The 14,514-nt window shown below is 40.9% G+C and overlaps 1 protein-coding gene across 3 annotated transcripts in view; it reads right to left on the bottom strand.

The window, feature by feature from the left end:
• The window catches only part of SORCS1 (sortilin related VPS10 domain containing receptor 1), a 549,535-nt gene that overhangs the window by 326,293 nt on the left and 208,728 nt on the right, over positions 1 to 14,514 (bottom strand). For all 3 annotated transcript variants that reach the window (XM_037804645.1, XM_037804643.1, XM_037804644.1), the window contains exon 2: positions 2,186 to 2,253. In XM_037804645.1, the coding sequence (XP_037660573.1) occupies positions 2,186 to 2,253 (68 nt within the window). The remainder of the gene's footprint in view (positions 1 to 2,185; positions 2,254 to 14,514) is intronic.

The raw sequence follows: 14,514 nt of genomic DNA, 5'->3' as shown, positions 1-14,514 counted from the left end.
ATATATATGTACACACACAAATATAAACATATGCACGTACATATAATACTTCAGTGAAATCGATTTTAAGTTTGAGAAAGCAGGTTATTCTTGCCACACCGTCCCAAGCTTCAGCGCATGGAATATGCACCCTCAGAAGGAAGGTCTGATACTAACAGAATGTGGATTTATTTTTAATTAACTAACTACTTCCCCACCCCACCCCAAGACTGGAAAAGACTATTCTTCCCCAGGCTGGGGCACTGGTAACAATGACAGAGAAAGAAGCAGGTTGAACGTGAGGTTCATCAGCCCAGCTCCACCCGTCCTGCATGCCCTCCCCATAGCTCAGGTAGAGAGTAATGGCTGCTAAAAGCCTCTGTCCCACTGACAGAGTTACATACCTTTTAATTTCCTAAAATGCAAACCACCCTTTATATGGAGTATGCATTGCAGGAACAAAAAATGGCTTTTTCTTTTTATTCTCATATAGGTGCATATATGAGAGAATTCTACCAAGGAAGCACCAGCTTACTCATTAGATGCAAAGCGATTCTTATGACGGGTTAGTACATTTAAATAATGCAGTAGGTACCAGGCCCTTAATGCACTGAAGAACTGCACTTTTCTGAGGCTGCTACAAGAATCCTCCACACTTTAAAATTCAGCCTATATAACTTCCCCGGGACAGAAACGCTGTATAACAGACCTCTTGGTTGGGAGAGGAGTTGAACAATCTAAATGCCTGACAACAAATAAAAGATCAGTGGTCTCCTAAAACACAACAATTTTTTCAGGGCTCCATGTACATAGTGTCACCCTTAATGAAAAACAGGCATCAAGCTAAAAAGAATTTTAATAGCCAATAGCCAATCTGTTTTTGGGGTGTAGTAGTTTCTTCTGGAGTGTCTAGCCAAACTATGAGCCTCCTTGTCAATGACAGCTGCATAACAATAGGGCATGCCCTGTCACCAAGTAAACCTACCCACCCCTCCACCCACCCCCCAGCCATTATCGACTGTACTAGGGGTGGACACATGAAACACAAATAGATAGTGGAGTCTTTCTCCCTAGACCTCAGTCTTGAGACAGAGAGGTGCTGGTCACTCTCTCTCGGTCATGTGAACTGCCAGGTGATGAAAAACTCCACTGATTTTATGTGGTGGATGCCCATGGGCTTTTGTGTGTGCAGAGACTCACCCCCGTCTTTATTAGGGAACTATTCTCTCCCAGTCAATCCAGGTGTGTGTGTATTACAGAGATGCTGATCATAAGGACCAACACATTACGCCATCTTTATAACATGGATAGTGACCAATAACCCTGGACTTGATACCATGCCAGTGGTCATTGCCTGAATAGTATCCCCGGGTTGTTTCCATCCTCTCTCAGATTCAGGGATTAGCATAACCCAGGCTGAACCAAATAGAAGGCAGTGCTCTTCCAGGCTTCCATGACTGGTTCCCATGTGAACACATGACCCAGGATAACAAAGAAGAGCCAATAAACAGTATGATAATACATAAACCTTTTTTTAAAAAAAAGAAATAAACAGAAGCAATAGAACGTATAGTCCCTGAGAAATAGGAGGCAAGAATAGCTGCCTGGATTTCTGAGGATTTTCTCCCCCCTGGTTTCAGGCCCTTGTGCAGTCCAATGGCATATTTTGCCCCAGTATTCAGCGATTTACTCTGCTCCTAAAGAAGCTGTAATCATTCATTTGAAAAAAAAAAAAAAAAATGTTGATTGAACACTCTATGTGTGCGAGACAACAGAGTATAAATTCCAGAGATAAAGGTGTACATATGAGTGTGTACATACACCTGCATCATGCTAGTGAGATGCGGGGCCAAGGAAGGTGAACGGATGTCACCCTGGTGGCTTGCTTGGGTTCTGCAGACCCAGGGTGCAAAGACATCTCCACTCTCTCCTTTCTGCTCTAATAATCTCACAGATCAGTGGGAGCCAAGGGAACCAAAATGCCGACACACAACTTAAGGTTAGAACAAGACTGGACTGAATATAAAAGAAGGTAGGGATCTGCCCCACCTGGAAATAAACCCAACCCACCACTAAGGGAAAGAGCAAACAGATAACCTGGAACTTTCCCACCAGGACAAAGGGAGTGGGGGTGGGGGAGCAATAGCGAACATCAAGCATCGTGTTTAAACAACTCAGTAATTATTAGCTCAATTTATCTACATACCTCCAAAGCGAGCTCTCAGTGATGCTCCCCAGATTATAGTCATAGAGCTTTGTCAGAATGAGAATCACCTGAAGGCACAAGAAGAAATCAGGGTTAGTCTCAAACAATTACAATCTCTTATCTCTTAGAATGAAAATGGCCCAAGGGAGGGTTTAAGACTCCTTTAATGGGCGCTTAACATAATTGAATAAATTGTTACAGCATTTGCTGTAACAGATAGAAGAAGGGTTTGCCAGCACCTTCCACCTAACCACTTAGGCCTTCTCCCCTCCCCATCTCTCTCCCTCTCCTGCAGGCAGTTAAGAGTTACCTGCTGGCATTTCTAACCTGGGGGGGTTTAACACTTGCAAGGAAGGGCTAGCAGTCAGCACCTCACAAGACAGCCACAGAGCAGATGGCTGGGAGTCACTGAGGCAGGCCCCAGCCTCGCCACTTATTAGCTGGACCACACTGGGCATGTTACTTAACTTCTCCGAATTTCTGTACTCCATCTATTAAAGGGAAAGATGAAGAGATCTTCCTGAAAAGGCCGCTGTGAGGCATTAAATTAGGTAATAAATGCCAATTACCTACCAATTAGCAAAGGGTTCTTAAATGTTAGTCCCATCCCTTTCTCCCCCTCCTGGATTTGGCTTTATCAGTTGTTCTGATCTCCCAATTTCTAGGAAGGCCACTGGATAGAAACCACAGAAGGCTAAGAAAAAATATTTTAACAAGAACAATTCTAGGTTTTATGGAATCCTAAAGCTTACAGGGTTGGGACGGGGAGGGGATCTTCATAAGAAACAGATTATTAAAATTAGGAATAAAAAAATGGGACTAGAATTATGCAATTGAAGAGCTCTGATGCTTAACCTTCATTAGTTTTCATAGCAAATCTTCTGATTTTCAATGATCTCTATTTTTCACCTCACTCTGAGAACCACAAACTATTTAGTTCATTCTTTCACCATTCAGCAAATATTTATTAAGCATTTATTAGGATCCCAAGATTTTGCCTGATGACAAAGAACATAAAGAAATGAAAAGGAGGCCTGGGACTGTGGTCCAGTCATGACCGAATGCACTCATCAAAGAAGTAGGATGCTGAAAGCTGATCTCCCACTTCTCAGGGCCACTGACACTCATGTCCAACAGGCAGCCTTGGGAAGCCTGCATCTCTTGGTGCCTGCAGGGATAACCAGTGTTCACCTGGTTCCTTAAGGTACATGAGCCCAGGACATTTGGGAAGATTCAGCAGAGCACTGTTCCTTCCAATTAATGTTCCAACCCCTCACGTGCTCTCCTTAAATCAGGAAAGAAGCTAATGGGGGTCTGCTCAGATTTCTGTTGAGGTTAATATTTTTCTCTTGGTACTCATAATCTGCAACATCTGGCCCAGTCTTGCTGTTTCCAAGTCAGCAGAAAAAATGTTTATCAATTTCTTGGACTTTTCTCTGAAGGCCAAAGGATGAGTTCCAGCCATGGTGAACACAGAACATTGTAAACTTGGACTCTGAGGCAGCAAGCTGCCAAGGAGTGCTGTATCCTTCCAAGTTCCACTCTGCTAGCACAGGGCTTGATTTACAGAAGGCACAAGCATCAATGAGCAGTTTCTTAACATTTCCTTCACCGCAAGCAGACTGGAACACTCTGACCTTACATTTGTTTGAAGTTCAAGGAAACAGGAACTAAAAGATAGAGATCCCGGAGGTCCTGGCCTTTAAGGCCACCTCCCCTAAACCACAGCACAAACTTCCTTAAAGGATCTGTTCAAAACTTGCTTCTGTAGCAAACTGTGAGCATGTGTAGGTGCTGGGCACCCAATGGGCATATCAGATGGCACGCCTGTGGTGGGAGCATATGCTTAACAGATTCGTGTGCCAATTAAGTAGCTTTAAGCGCTAAATTTCAATCACCGCCATCCCAGGAACGCTGATCAGCAACAGCAGGTGGCTGTGTGTTTGAAGACACAGAATGATGTCGCTTCTCCACCTCAGTATGACTTTGCTGAACAGGCCTATAAATCCCCTACCAAGAAACTGGGGGTGTGGGCATAGAGCATTTCTAGGTAGCTGCTCTCCTGATACAATACAGCAGTAAACTAAATAATGAAGTTCTGCTGGTCACAGGCCATGCCTCCCATTCATCTGAGGAGAGAAGTCAGAGCAGCGCCAGAGAAGGAGCCCTTTAACCCAGCATGTATGGTGTGGAGCGCCTTGCACATGCACATGGAAATTGTTTAAGCAATTCCTAGTTCAGGCAGGGAGGGAGGTAAAAATCCACTCCCTGCCTCTTCTTGCTGGGCTAAGTAAAACTAAAATGCCAGTGATACACTCAGGCAGTTTATCAATACTGCACCAGAAGAGGCATCCTTCATGGCATTTCAAAGCCTATCTGCTTGAATCAATCTATTTAATCTTTCTGTTTTCAGAATGAGAGCACAAGAGAAGGGAGAACTGCTAACCTTTAGTCTTGATTTCAATCGATTATTTGAGATACCTTTTTCTCCCCACTCTCTTCTCCCTTTACTTTCTATGTGCTTCATTTACCACCTTACTCCTGGATAGCGATGCACCATTATATTAGAATTGGTTTGTTTTCCATTCTGGTTAATTAACAATCCTATTCAACAGAATTAGCACCTGTTAAAGGGGCCACAGCCAAAATCAGCTACCACGGATAATGATAAAAAGGGGGGAAATGCAATTGCTTCCTTATTCTGCTCCTATCATTTACTGTTCCTGTGCTTTTTTTGCTTTTTTCTTTTTAATCAGTGGAACATTTTTTATCCAAGTGAAATTTTATATGTACTTAATATATAAGTGGTATTTTCTTTTCATTCATTCAGTAAACACTTTTCATGTGCAGATATAACTCTGTGAGTTCACGTTTATAGCATGTAATTATAAAGTCAATCAGTGAGAAGGCTGTCTTGATGAACAAACACACAAAATGCAGCATCCTATTCATTTCTGTATCTTGTTTTCATTATATAGCACCAAGATATCCCTTATCCAACACAGTGGTGACAGTTTTTTCAGTTCCTCTCTAAATCTTAGGATACTGTCTTTAAGCAGCCAAAATACAAAGGTCCATGGCTCAACAGTCTCTACCTACATTGTACCAGGACCTCAGAGCTCAGTAATTTCTGGGATTTTCCAGAGCAACATGTCTCAAGTCCCCCCTAAGCAGTCTAGTTGCAGCTATTGCCACAAGACATCTGCCCAGTTCCTGTTCCTTCTGGCCACATTCGTTGCTTTCAGAGCTTCTGGGAGAAATTTTATTATGGTCACTCCTCATCAAGTGAATGCCATGCCCACCCACCACGTCGCTGTTCTCAAATCTTCCATTCCTTAGAGGAAAGGAAGGTGCCAGAAACAGGCCCAGGTTCTACACAGGGATGGGTGAGGGTCTAAAGGAATAAGAAAGGGCTTCATCGCAGCTTTGAGATGGATTTTCATCACCTTGCATTATAGATGGAATTGTGCCCCCCAAAAGGATATGTTCCAGTCCTAACTTGTGATCTCGTAAATGTGACCTGTTTATAAGTAGGATCTTTAAAGACGCTATTAGTTAAGATGAGGCTAAACTGGATTAGGGTGGGCCCTAATCCAATATGACTAGCTTCCTTATAAAAGAGGAAGTTTGGACACCAACAGACAGAGAAAAAAGATGGCATGTGACAAGAGGCAGAGACTGAGCTATGCTACAAGCCAAAGAGCACCATGGTCCGTACCCTACAAATTTCAGAGGAAGCACGGCCCTGCTGACATCTCCCTTCAGACATTGAGCCTCCAGGACTGTGAGAAAATAATTTCTTTTGTTTAAGCCACCCAGTTTGGGGTACTCTGTTAGGGCAACCCTAGCGCATTAGACACCTGTGCTGCTAAACTATCCTTTGCCCAAGGCCTTCCAAAGCTCCTACTGAATAATTCCACCAACTTTGGTCCCCTGACCCCCTCTGACAGGGTTGAGAAACCATCACAAAGGATAGGGCAGATGAGAAAAGCCAATCCACTCCACCCCTCCTCTAGCCCAAACCTTTCTCTGCACTGAATTACAAAACAAAAACATCCATGCGGATAAACAGAGACATTAGTATGTAAATGCCTAAAAGGAGTGTTCTAGTGTAAATTAGCAAAAAAACAGTCAAAACTGTTGTTATGTCAAAATGGCAGGGTAAGCCTGATTTCAAGGTATGCATTAAAATGAATTAACCTGGCAGCAGCATAGTTAATACACTGACAGTCTTCATTATACCAATTATTAGTCATGTAATACCTTTGAATGTGACGGCACGTTTTCCTTTAATTAACATAAAAATATAATTTAAAAATGAAGCCTACACCAAACATTTAAGGAACCCCCAAAACACCTTTCTGGTAATCTGTTTCTTTGTGGCATACTTTTTAACACTTCTATTTTAATTAATTCCTACATTACAAAGAAACAAAATTTATTCCACACCTGCTAAGTAGCAGCAGGGGAATTCATAACGCGTTCACCCCCAGGGGAATGGAGATGGCAGGTTGGGAGAACCAATGTATTTCCCCATCCCAGCACCCCCCAGGAAGGAACACACACGGTTCCTCTCTGAGTGGTCCCTATTACTTCTATTGCTTAGGAGTAGCAATCTGGTTGAAGCCAAGTGCTAATGAGACTCTTCCTTGAAGAATCAGTTTGCTTACTATTTCACTTAAATTATGAGTTTAGGGTAGCTCTAGGGAAACTAAGGGAAATTTAGGGGATTCAAATTCCACCAGGACACTTGGCCCCACCACTGCCCTTTACCTCTTCTCACCTTTATCTCAGAGAAATCTCAGAAAACTAAGACATTTTTCTGAAAAATGTCTACCGATTTTTCACTTACTCATGATTAGCATTCTTCTCTCGCTCTCACTCAAGGGAAACCGAAGTGTGGCCTTAGGATCCTTGACAATAAAGTGAGTAGTTTGGGAGAACAGATCCTAAAGTCTTCTTCATTCCCAGTGGTCTAGAACTCTAAATCCTAAATAATGCAGTTGGTGACAGGGATCCTAGTCTATAAAACAAGACATTTTCCTTTGTATTCCTCTCAGCAGTCATTAGTGATTCAGGGCTAACGTGGGCAGGTGCTTCTGCAATTATAACACATGGGGCGGCGCCAAAGAGCTCAATTATGCTAATATTCAAAATTCTTCTCAGCTGGGGTAGGTCTCCTGTCTTAGATGAGCACTGGAATGACCTGCTACATTCAAGATGCCGGCTGGCGGGGGCAGGGACGGGGGCTGGAGCTGCTACCTCCTTCCCTGACCCTGTAGCTTCCAGCAGACACCTAGTGTTTCCTCATTGCTCAGGATCAAGGTGCTACCTCTTGGCTTTCTGCAGCAGCTTGCCAGAATTTGGTTGAACATTCTTATACATGCGGATGGAACAGAATATGAGACCCACAAATTATAAGAGGCCTAAGAAACGTGGAACAATCTTTCATGGAGTTTGAAAAGTTGGATAAAATAAAAGCGGAGGAGGGTTTCAAATGACCAGGATTTAGTTTTGGATTTGGTTGTTTTCTTTACACTCTATTTTTTGGGGAAAAAAAAAAGCAAACTCACAAAGTGATTGTCCTAAGAAAAAAAAAGAAAATATTCATGTTCTAAATTGTGTCTTTGGCTCAGTAAGAATTTATTCAACTTTGCAACTTAAACAGGGATGATTCTCTTTCTTTTGGGGAGCCATGAATTCTTGAAGAATCTGATCTGATAAAAGCTATGCACATAAAACAGTGACTATAACTTTAATGATATCTCTGATCTCCTGAATCCCAGGGGGTTCATGAAACCAAGAATAACAACCTTACATAATTCCCAGAAAATGAGAGCTTTGTTCAGAAGAAAGAACTTTCAACTCTAAAATTCTACACACTTAATTCAATAAACATTTATTAAGCCCTTGTTAAGAGGCAGGAATAAAAATATGTGCTGTGCAGACACAAAAGAAGAATCAGATATGGTCCCAGGGCCAAAGCAATTCAGTCTAGTGGAAAGGCAGACTTGTGCACAGATAGTTACAAAATAAGAAAAAAAATGGTATGAAGAAACAGAAAAGTGTTTATCACTGGTAGGGAGCAAGAATGAATGTATGGTCAGGAATGAGCACATATAAGAGGAGGTATTCAAGACAAATCCTAGAGGATGCCTGGGATTCAGAAGAAATGAGGGGCTATGAGAGGGTATTGTAAAGGAAGGGAGAAGGAGAATAGAAGAAAGCTCCCAGTGTATTAAGAAAAGACCAAGTAGTCAGGTTTAAGTAAAGCAATAAGTAATGAGTAGGGGCATAACAGAATATTAGGAGGGAGAAAGAGAGGCTCCGTTGAAGAGGGCCCCAATATTAGGTTGGCAGTGTGCTCTTCTGGAAGGAGCCAAGAATTTGCAATCAGAGGAAGACAGGTTTTGAGTCCTGGATTATAATACTTTTAGCTGCATGAAACAGAACACTAAAAGTGACTCAAGGAGTAAGGGGTTTCCTATCTCATCTAAGAGCCAGTCCAGAGGTCATGCAGTTCCAGGGCTTATTTAGCCTAACAAGGTCATGAAGGAACCAGGCAAGGTCCATATTTCCTCTCTGACAACGTCAATACTCAGGTGCTATTTCCCATCAGGTTTGCACAGTGTCCATAACAATTTTTTGCACTATAAGCAGCTATAACTATGTCCAGCATAGACACGCACAATCATATAGTCTAATTGGATGAAACCCTTTCCCGAAAGCCTTCCCAGCGCAATCTCACCGGCCAAGACTGAACCACATGCCCACGCCTCAGCTACACAAGGGAGCCCAAGAAAGTGAAGAGCAGGTATTTTCAATCGGCATTTTCTGTGGTGACAGGTGGACTCTGCCAGCAAGGCTGTGTAACAAGTAGTGTCTGCCACCGCTGCTTACTGTGTGATCTTGGAAGAGTAACGTGAATACTAAATTGACCTCTTAATTAAAAATAAAAAAAAAAGAGATGTTATCGCTTTCCTCTATCTCACAGAATTGAAGCAAGCACAACAGTAAGTGTAAAAACTCTTTGTAAATGTTACCACACTCATACTCCGCAAACCTAAGTAGCTGCTATTATTATTAACCCTAAGCATTTACCAGATGCCTGCTCTGTACAGGGGCCCATTACATTTTTAAGGGCATTTCATTTAAACATTTCACTTTCTGCTAATGAGGAAACTGAGGCACAGAGTTAAGTACATTAACTATGGCAGACAAAAAATTTTAACCAAGGAAGGTATAACTTGTAGCACATACAGATTCTTAATCACTGTGCTAGTCCTCTTTGATATATTGCTTAATTTTAGAGGATTACTGTTACTAGAAAACAAGGAAGAACCATGGAAAGACCCTCACTTCCTGTTGAATACAAAAGTATTTACTGAAAACCTATTATATGTCAGGCATGGTGCCAGTCACAACACCTTTACTCCCATCTGGCAATCTTTCAAAATTCCTGGACATATAATAACAGTCTGGAGTTTTACCTGTGTACTGGCCTCATCATTTCAATGGAATTTAAAAAATTTTTTATTCTTTTTAATTTGTAAATCCCACCGAAATCTTCTTTATGAGATGATCCTTCCATTTACCTTACTCTAGAACTTGGCTGTCCCCAGAACTGGGGTTCCTGATGATGAATGCTAACCCACCTATCTGCAGATTTCATCAGAGTGATTTATAGTATCCTCAATTTAGGAAGATTTAAGCAAATGTGTAATTGGGCTCCTTATGAATCCTCAAAGGGAAGAGAAATCAATAATTGCTAGACTGGATTAAAATGCCCCAGAAGGAGTAGAAAAGTTGGTAATTTGAACATGCATGAGCTGCACACTCGCATACATGGACACATGCACACATGCAAACACACTGGAGGCATCAGACAGTAATCTAGCACATGGACACACAACTGGAGAAATGAGAAACCAGGAGAAAGACTGGGCTGAATTTAGGGCATGGCACTGGTCAGAAAGCAGGAAAACAGTTAGTAAAATTTTCCCTCTGGAAAGTCTGCAATATCCAAATGATTTTCTCATTCTGTAGCAGCCCACACATCACTTAATGTAGTGTTTATGTAATGTCCCTTGGGAAACACTGAATTTGAGTAAGTTAAACAGTCAGGGCTCCTCCCTTGGGGAATCAGAAGACAAGACAGCCAACAGTGATGCAGACAGAGATAGGGATAAAGAGACAACGGAATTAGTCCTAGTCTCAGACAGAATTGTAGCCCATGGAAGAGCCTTCGTGGGAGGTGGAAGATTCTTAATAAAATGTGTTATGTCCTCCCTTTGATTCTGTTTCTCTGCAGACCCAGAGGTCATTTGCAGCTAGAGATATAAGGCCACAGCCTACACACCAACTCTGAAGTGCTATCTTAGGAGCTTCCATGTGAACAAAACAGCAGCTCTCACTGAAGGCTCCTTCCCCCCTTGTCTACTGAAAGTCAAGTCCTTTTCTCCTAGTAGCAAGCAAAGAAATGTTTGTGACAATTGACTATTAGACTCTAGTCCTAGTGACAGGTCATTACATTTATCAAACAAATCTAAGATCCTCATATACACTAGACTTAAGTTACTTTTGATGCAAATCTTGACAATATAACCTTTAACCTTCAACTTGTCCTTCTCTCCCCAAGTTCAGGGATGTTATCAGCTCAAAAAATGTACTCCCTATAAAATCTTCTAATCTCAAAATGCCAAATCTGACATGTTGATGCTAGTTTAGTCCCATGGTTTTTTCTTTTTTTTTAAATTCGAATAATATAAAAGAGAGTGATTCCCAAAACATATATTCACATTTAGTGGCTAATTTTGCTCATTTCATGTTCTTCCTTCTCTAGGTAAATTACTCTGCCCTAAATGATACTCTATTTTAATCCTCTGTATTAAGCCAGGGGAAATTAAGAGATGCTAAATTAAATGGTATTATTTTTCTAAAAAAGGACCAGATATCTGGACAATGCAATTGCAAAAGAGTATTAAGATGAAGGAATTACAAAAATATGAGGAAAATGCATATTCAGGAAAGACTTCTTTCTACGTGGATAGGGAAGTAGAAAAATTAACAGGCTTGGACAGCCAAAGTCAAAGTATATATGGCAATATACGAAAGTAACCGGGGCTTAGGGGCAGGTGTCTGAGTGAAAGGAGAGGTAGGCTCCCCAGTAGGTTCTTTGGAAGACTACAGTTCAAGGAAATCATGCAGAACACCCTGACCAACTCTCATTTATAATTTAAGAAACAATTAACTATGTTTGCCTCAACCCCCTCCAGAGTGCTTAGAGGGTAATGGAAATAATAGTCAAACCATCCTCCTTCATGTTAGTCTCTATTCAAATTAGGTCACCTGGTACATAGTTGAAGAAACACAGACAATGCAGAAAATCTTCAATTCAGAGTGGTAAAACAATAGAAAAGTATTTATTGCATCATCTCTTTACAAAGCAAGGAAACAAAGAGGAGATGTGCCACACACTTGATTAAAAGGAAAGAAGGGTGCAAGCTGAGAACTGTAGAAGAATGGAAGCTCTGAGGAATAGAGAAATTTCCATTCAACTCTCCTGAAGCAATGATCTGAGATAGATCTCCAAGCTCTTGAATCACTACCTGTCTGAATTACAGACACTACCTAAATATTAAGACTCTTCCTATATAAGAACCCACACACAAGGTGAACATACCATTGAGCATCAAACTGCTTGTTAATGATGAGGGGCCCCTTCTGTTCATAAGCTTCCTTATATTTCAATACAAAAAAATGAAGCAAGTCTTTCTCTTTCAATTTCTCCATCTTGGTTATCATGGTATTCACAGGTCTGAAGAGGTCAGCTCAATTTTTAAAGTTTTTATTTTTCAAGTTTAACACATGATACAGAAAATAATAAATACAGACATGCATATTATGGTGATCCAAGTGTTAGAACAAACCTCAATAAAACACTGGAATGAAAAATGAAAAGAGTATGAGCTTTTAAATATTTTTTTTCATTTTCTCTTTTCATTTACCATACAATACAACTAACAAAAGCAACAGGCATAATATAACAGAAATGGCCAACAAGCTAAAATCAAGTATTTTTCCTTTGCTATGGGAAAGTCTTAAGGTGGGCTATAGAGGAAGAGAAATATTTCACTCAAAAAATGACACAAGCAGTAACAATTGATCTCTCTATTAGCAGATCTTTTGTTTGTCTTGCCTGATTGCTCAAGTTTGGTGGGACGCAATTTGAATCTTAAAAAAAGTTGGCTGCAAACCAAAATTTTAACATCTTGAAATCTGAAGTAAAATGTATTCATATAGGTTTCTGCTAGAGAAAAATCCCACAGAGGTTAAGTGATTCTTAAAAATTCCTTGTCATTTAGTCACAGAACCAAAATGTTTCTACATGATTCTAGTACTGATTCTTTACCAATGCTTCTAGATGGCTGGTGGGTGAGTATAAAAAATGTCGGCATTTTGCCATTCTTTTAAAAGAAACTTAGAACAAAATTTGAACAGACTGGAAAGTTTCCAGCCATGTCACTTGACAAATGGTGTAGGTTACACTTTTAGAAAAATAAGTTCTTGAATAAGGAGTTTTTGAGAATAAAGAATAATCTTAACATACCACATGCTGATTTGTTGCATTAAGCAGGAGTTCCTATTGGATTGGGCCAGTTCTGAGACAGAAGAGCTGGAAGAGGTAGATGGAGAACTACAACATGTAAGATCAGTTACAGATCTAGTTTTTATGGGGATGAAATTTATACCGTTTTTGAGACTCTCTTTAAGATAAATAAGAAAAATATACATAAAATGAGGTTTAAAAGTGAATATTAGAATGAGAAATTAAATCACAACAAATTCCTAGAGCCTTAAAGATTCATGTGCTCTTCTGAGATATCTTCAGGTGATTTAGAAGAAATGAGTAAATACAAATGCTTTCTGTTAGCAACCTCACATCTGCATTCCACCTGGGACCATCTCCAACTCCCAGAAACTCCCAGCACTCACAGGGATCCACGCACATAAAGACCCTGCATCCTAAACTTCACTGGCTTCACTGTAAATCCAGCTTTGGGTAGGATTGTATGAGATGCTGTTTAAACCTTACCAATGGAGCTATCCACTTCAGCACTACTGAACAATGAATTATGAGGTATGGATTTGAGCCCTGGCTCCGCTACTAACACATTGTGACACTGAAGAAGTCAGTGTACTTCACTGTGCTTCAGATTCCACCATGGCCACACTACATGTTGGCGAAGGTATTTTCACATTATAATACCATTTAATGCTGCATACCTCAACCTATTCTATCTTCAATATTTCCAATTTCAGTAAATGGTATTTTCCTTGTACAAGCCTGAGCCTTGGGTCATCCTTCACTCTATCCCTTCTTCCCCTCAAAGCTAACTAATCAAACTCAGTGCAGCTGTGAGTGCTGTTTTGAAGAGGAGCCACAGCCAAGAGGGACACTTTGAAGAAAGCACAGGAGCTGCAGATGAGAGAGAGTTTGAAGACAGCCGTTGAAAGCAGACTCCTGCTCCAGAGAAGCTAAGAGAGGACAACTACCCCAAGTGCAACTAAGAGTGACATTTTTGAGGAACTGAAGCCTAGAGAGGAACGTCCTGGGAGAAAGCCATTTTGAAACCAGACATTTGGAGCAGACGTCAGCCACGTGCCTTCCCAGCTAACAGAGGTTTTCCGGACGCCATTTGCCATCCTCCAGTGAAGGTACCTGATTACTGATGTGTTACCTTGGACACTTCATGGCCTTAAGACTGTAACTGTTTAGCCAAATAAACCCCCTTTTTATAAAAGCCAAAAAAAAAAAAAAAAAAAAAAAAAAGCTAACTAATCACTAAGTCCTATGTATCTCCCCCATCTAACCTTACCCCAGCAACCTCGTCCGGGCTATGTCAACTCTCACCTGGACAACGGCAATGCCTCCAATGACTCTGCCAGCATCCAATATTGTGCCGTTCAGATCAAGCCCCCTGCAATGCTGCCACCATACTATTTTTTTAAAGTGGCAATCATCATATTTTGCCACTCTTTAAAACATCTCTTTCACCTCCCGCTGATTTTTAAATGAACTTAAATTTCATAATATGACCTACAAGGCCAAGTATGACCTGGCTCCTGCCCTCACATTCAAATCAGTGTCTTGCTAATGGCCTCTCACAACTCCAGGTGAACTTAGACACAATATTCTCCCGCTGACTTCAGAACTTCAGTATTTGTTGACGGTCTGACTGACTCAGGTTGTAATAGTGATGGATTTTTCCAGGAAAAAACGGTATTTTGCAGTTACATGAGCAATTATTGTAGTGAGTTCTAGAAAA

This window comes from Choloepus didactylus, chromosome 15, assembly GCF_015220235.1.
Source record: "Choloepus didactylus isolate mChoDid1 chromosome 15, mChoDid1.pri, whole genome shotgun sequence".
Classification (NCBI taxonomy): domain Eukaryota; kingdom Metazoa; phylum Chordata; class Mammalia; order Pilosa; family Megalonychidae; genus Choloepus; species Choloepus didactylus.
The sequence above is the reverse complement of the archived record's forward strand: the minus strand, read 5'-3'. Positions and strand labels throughout refer to the sequence as shown.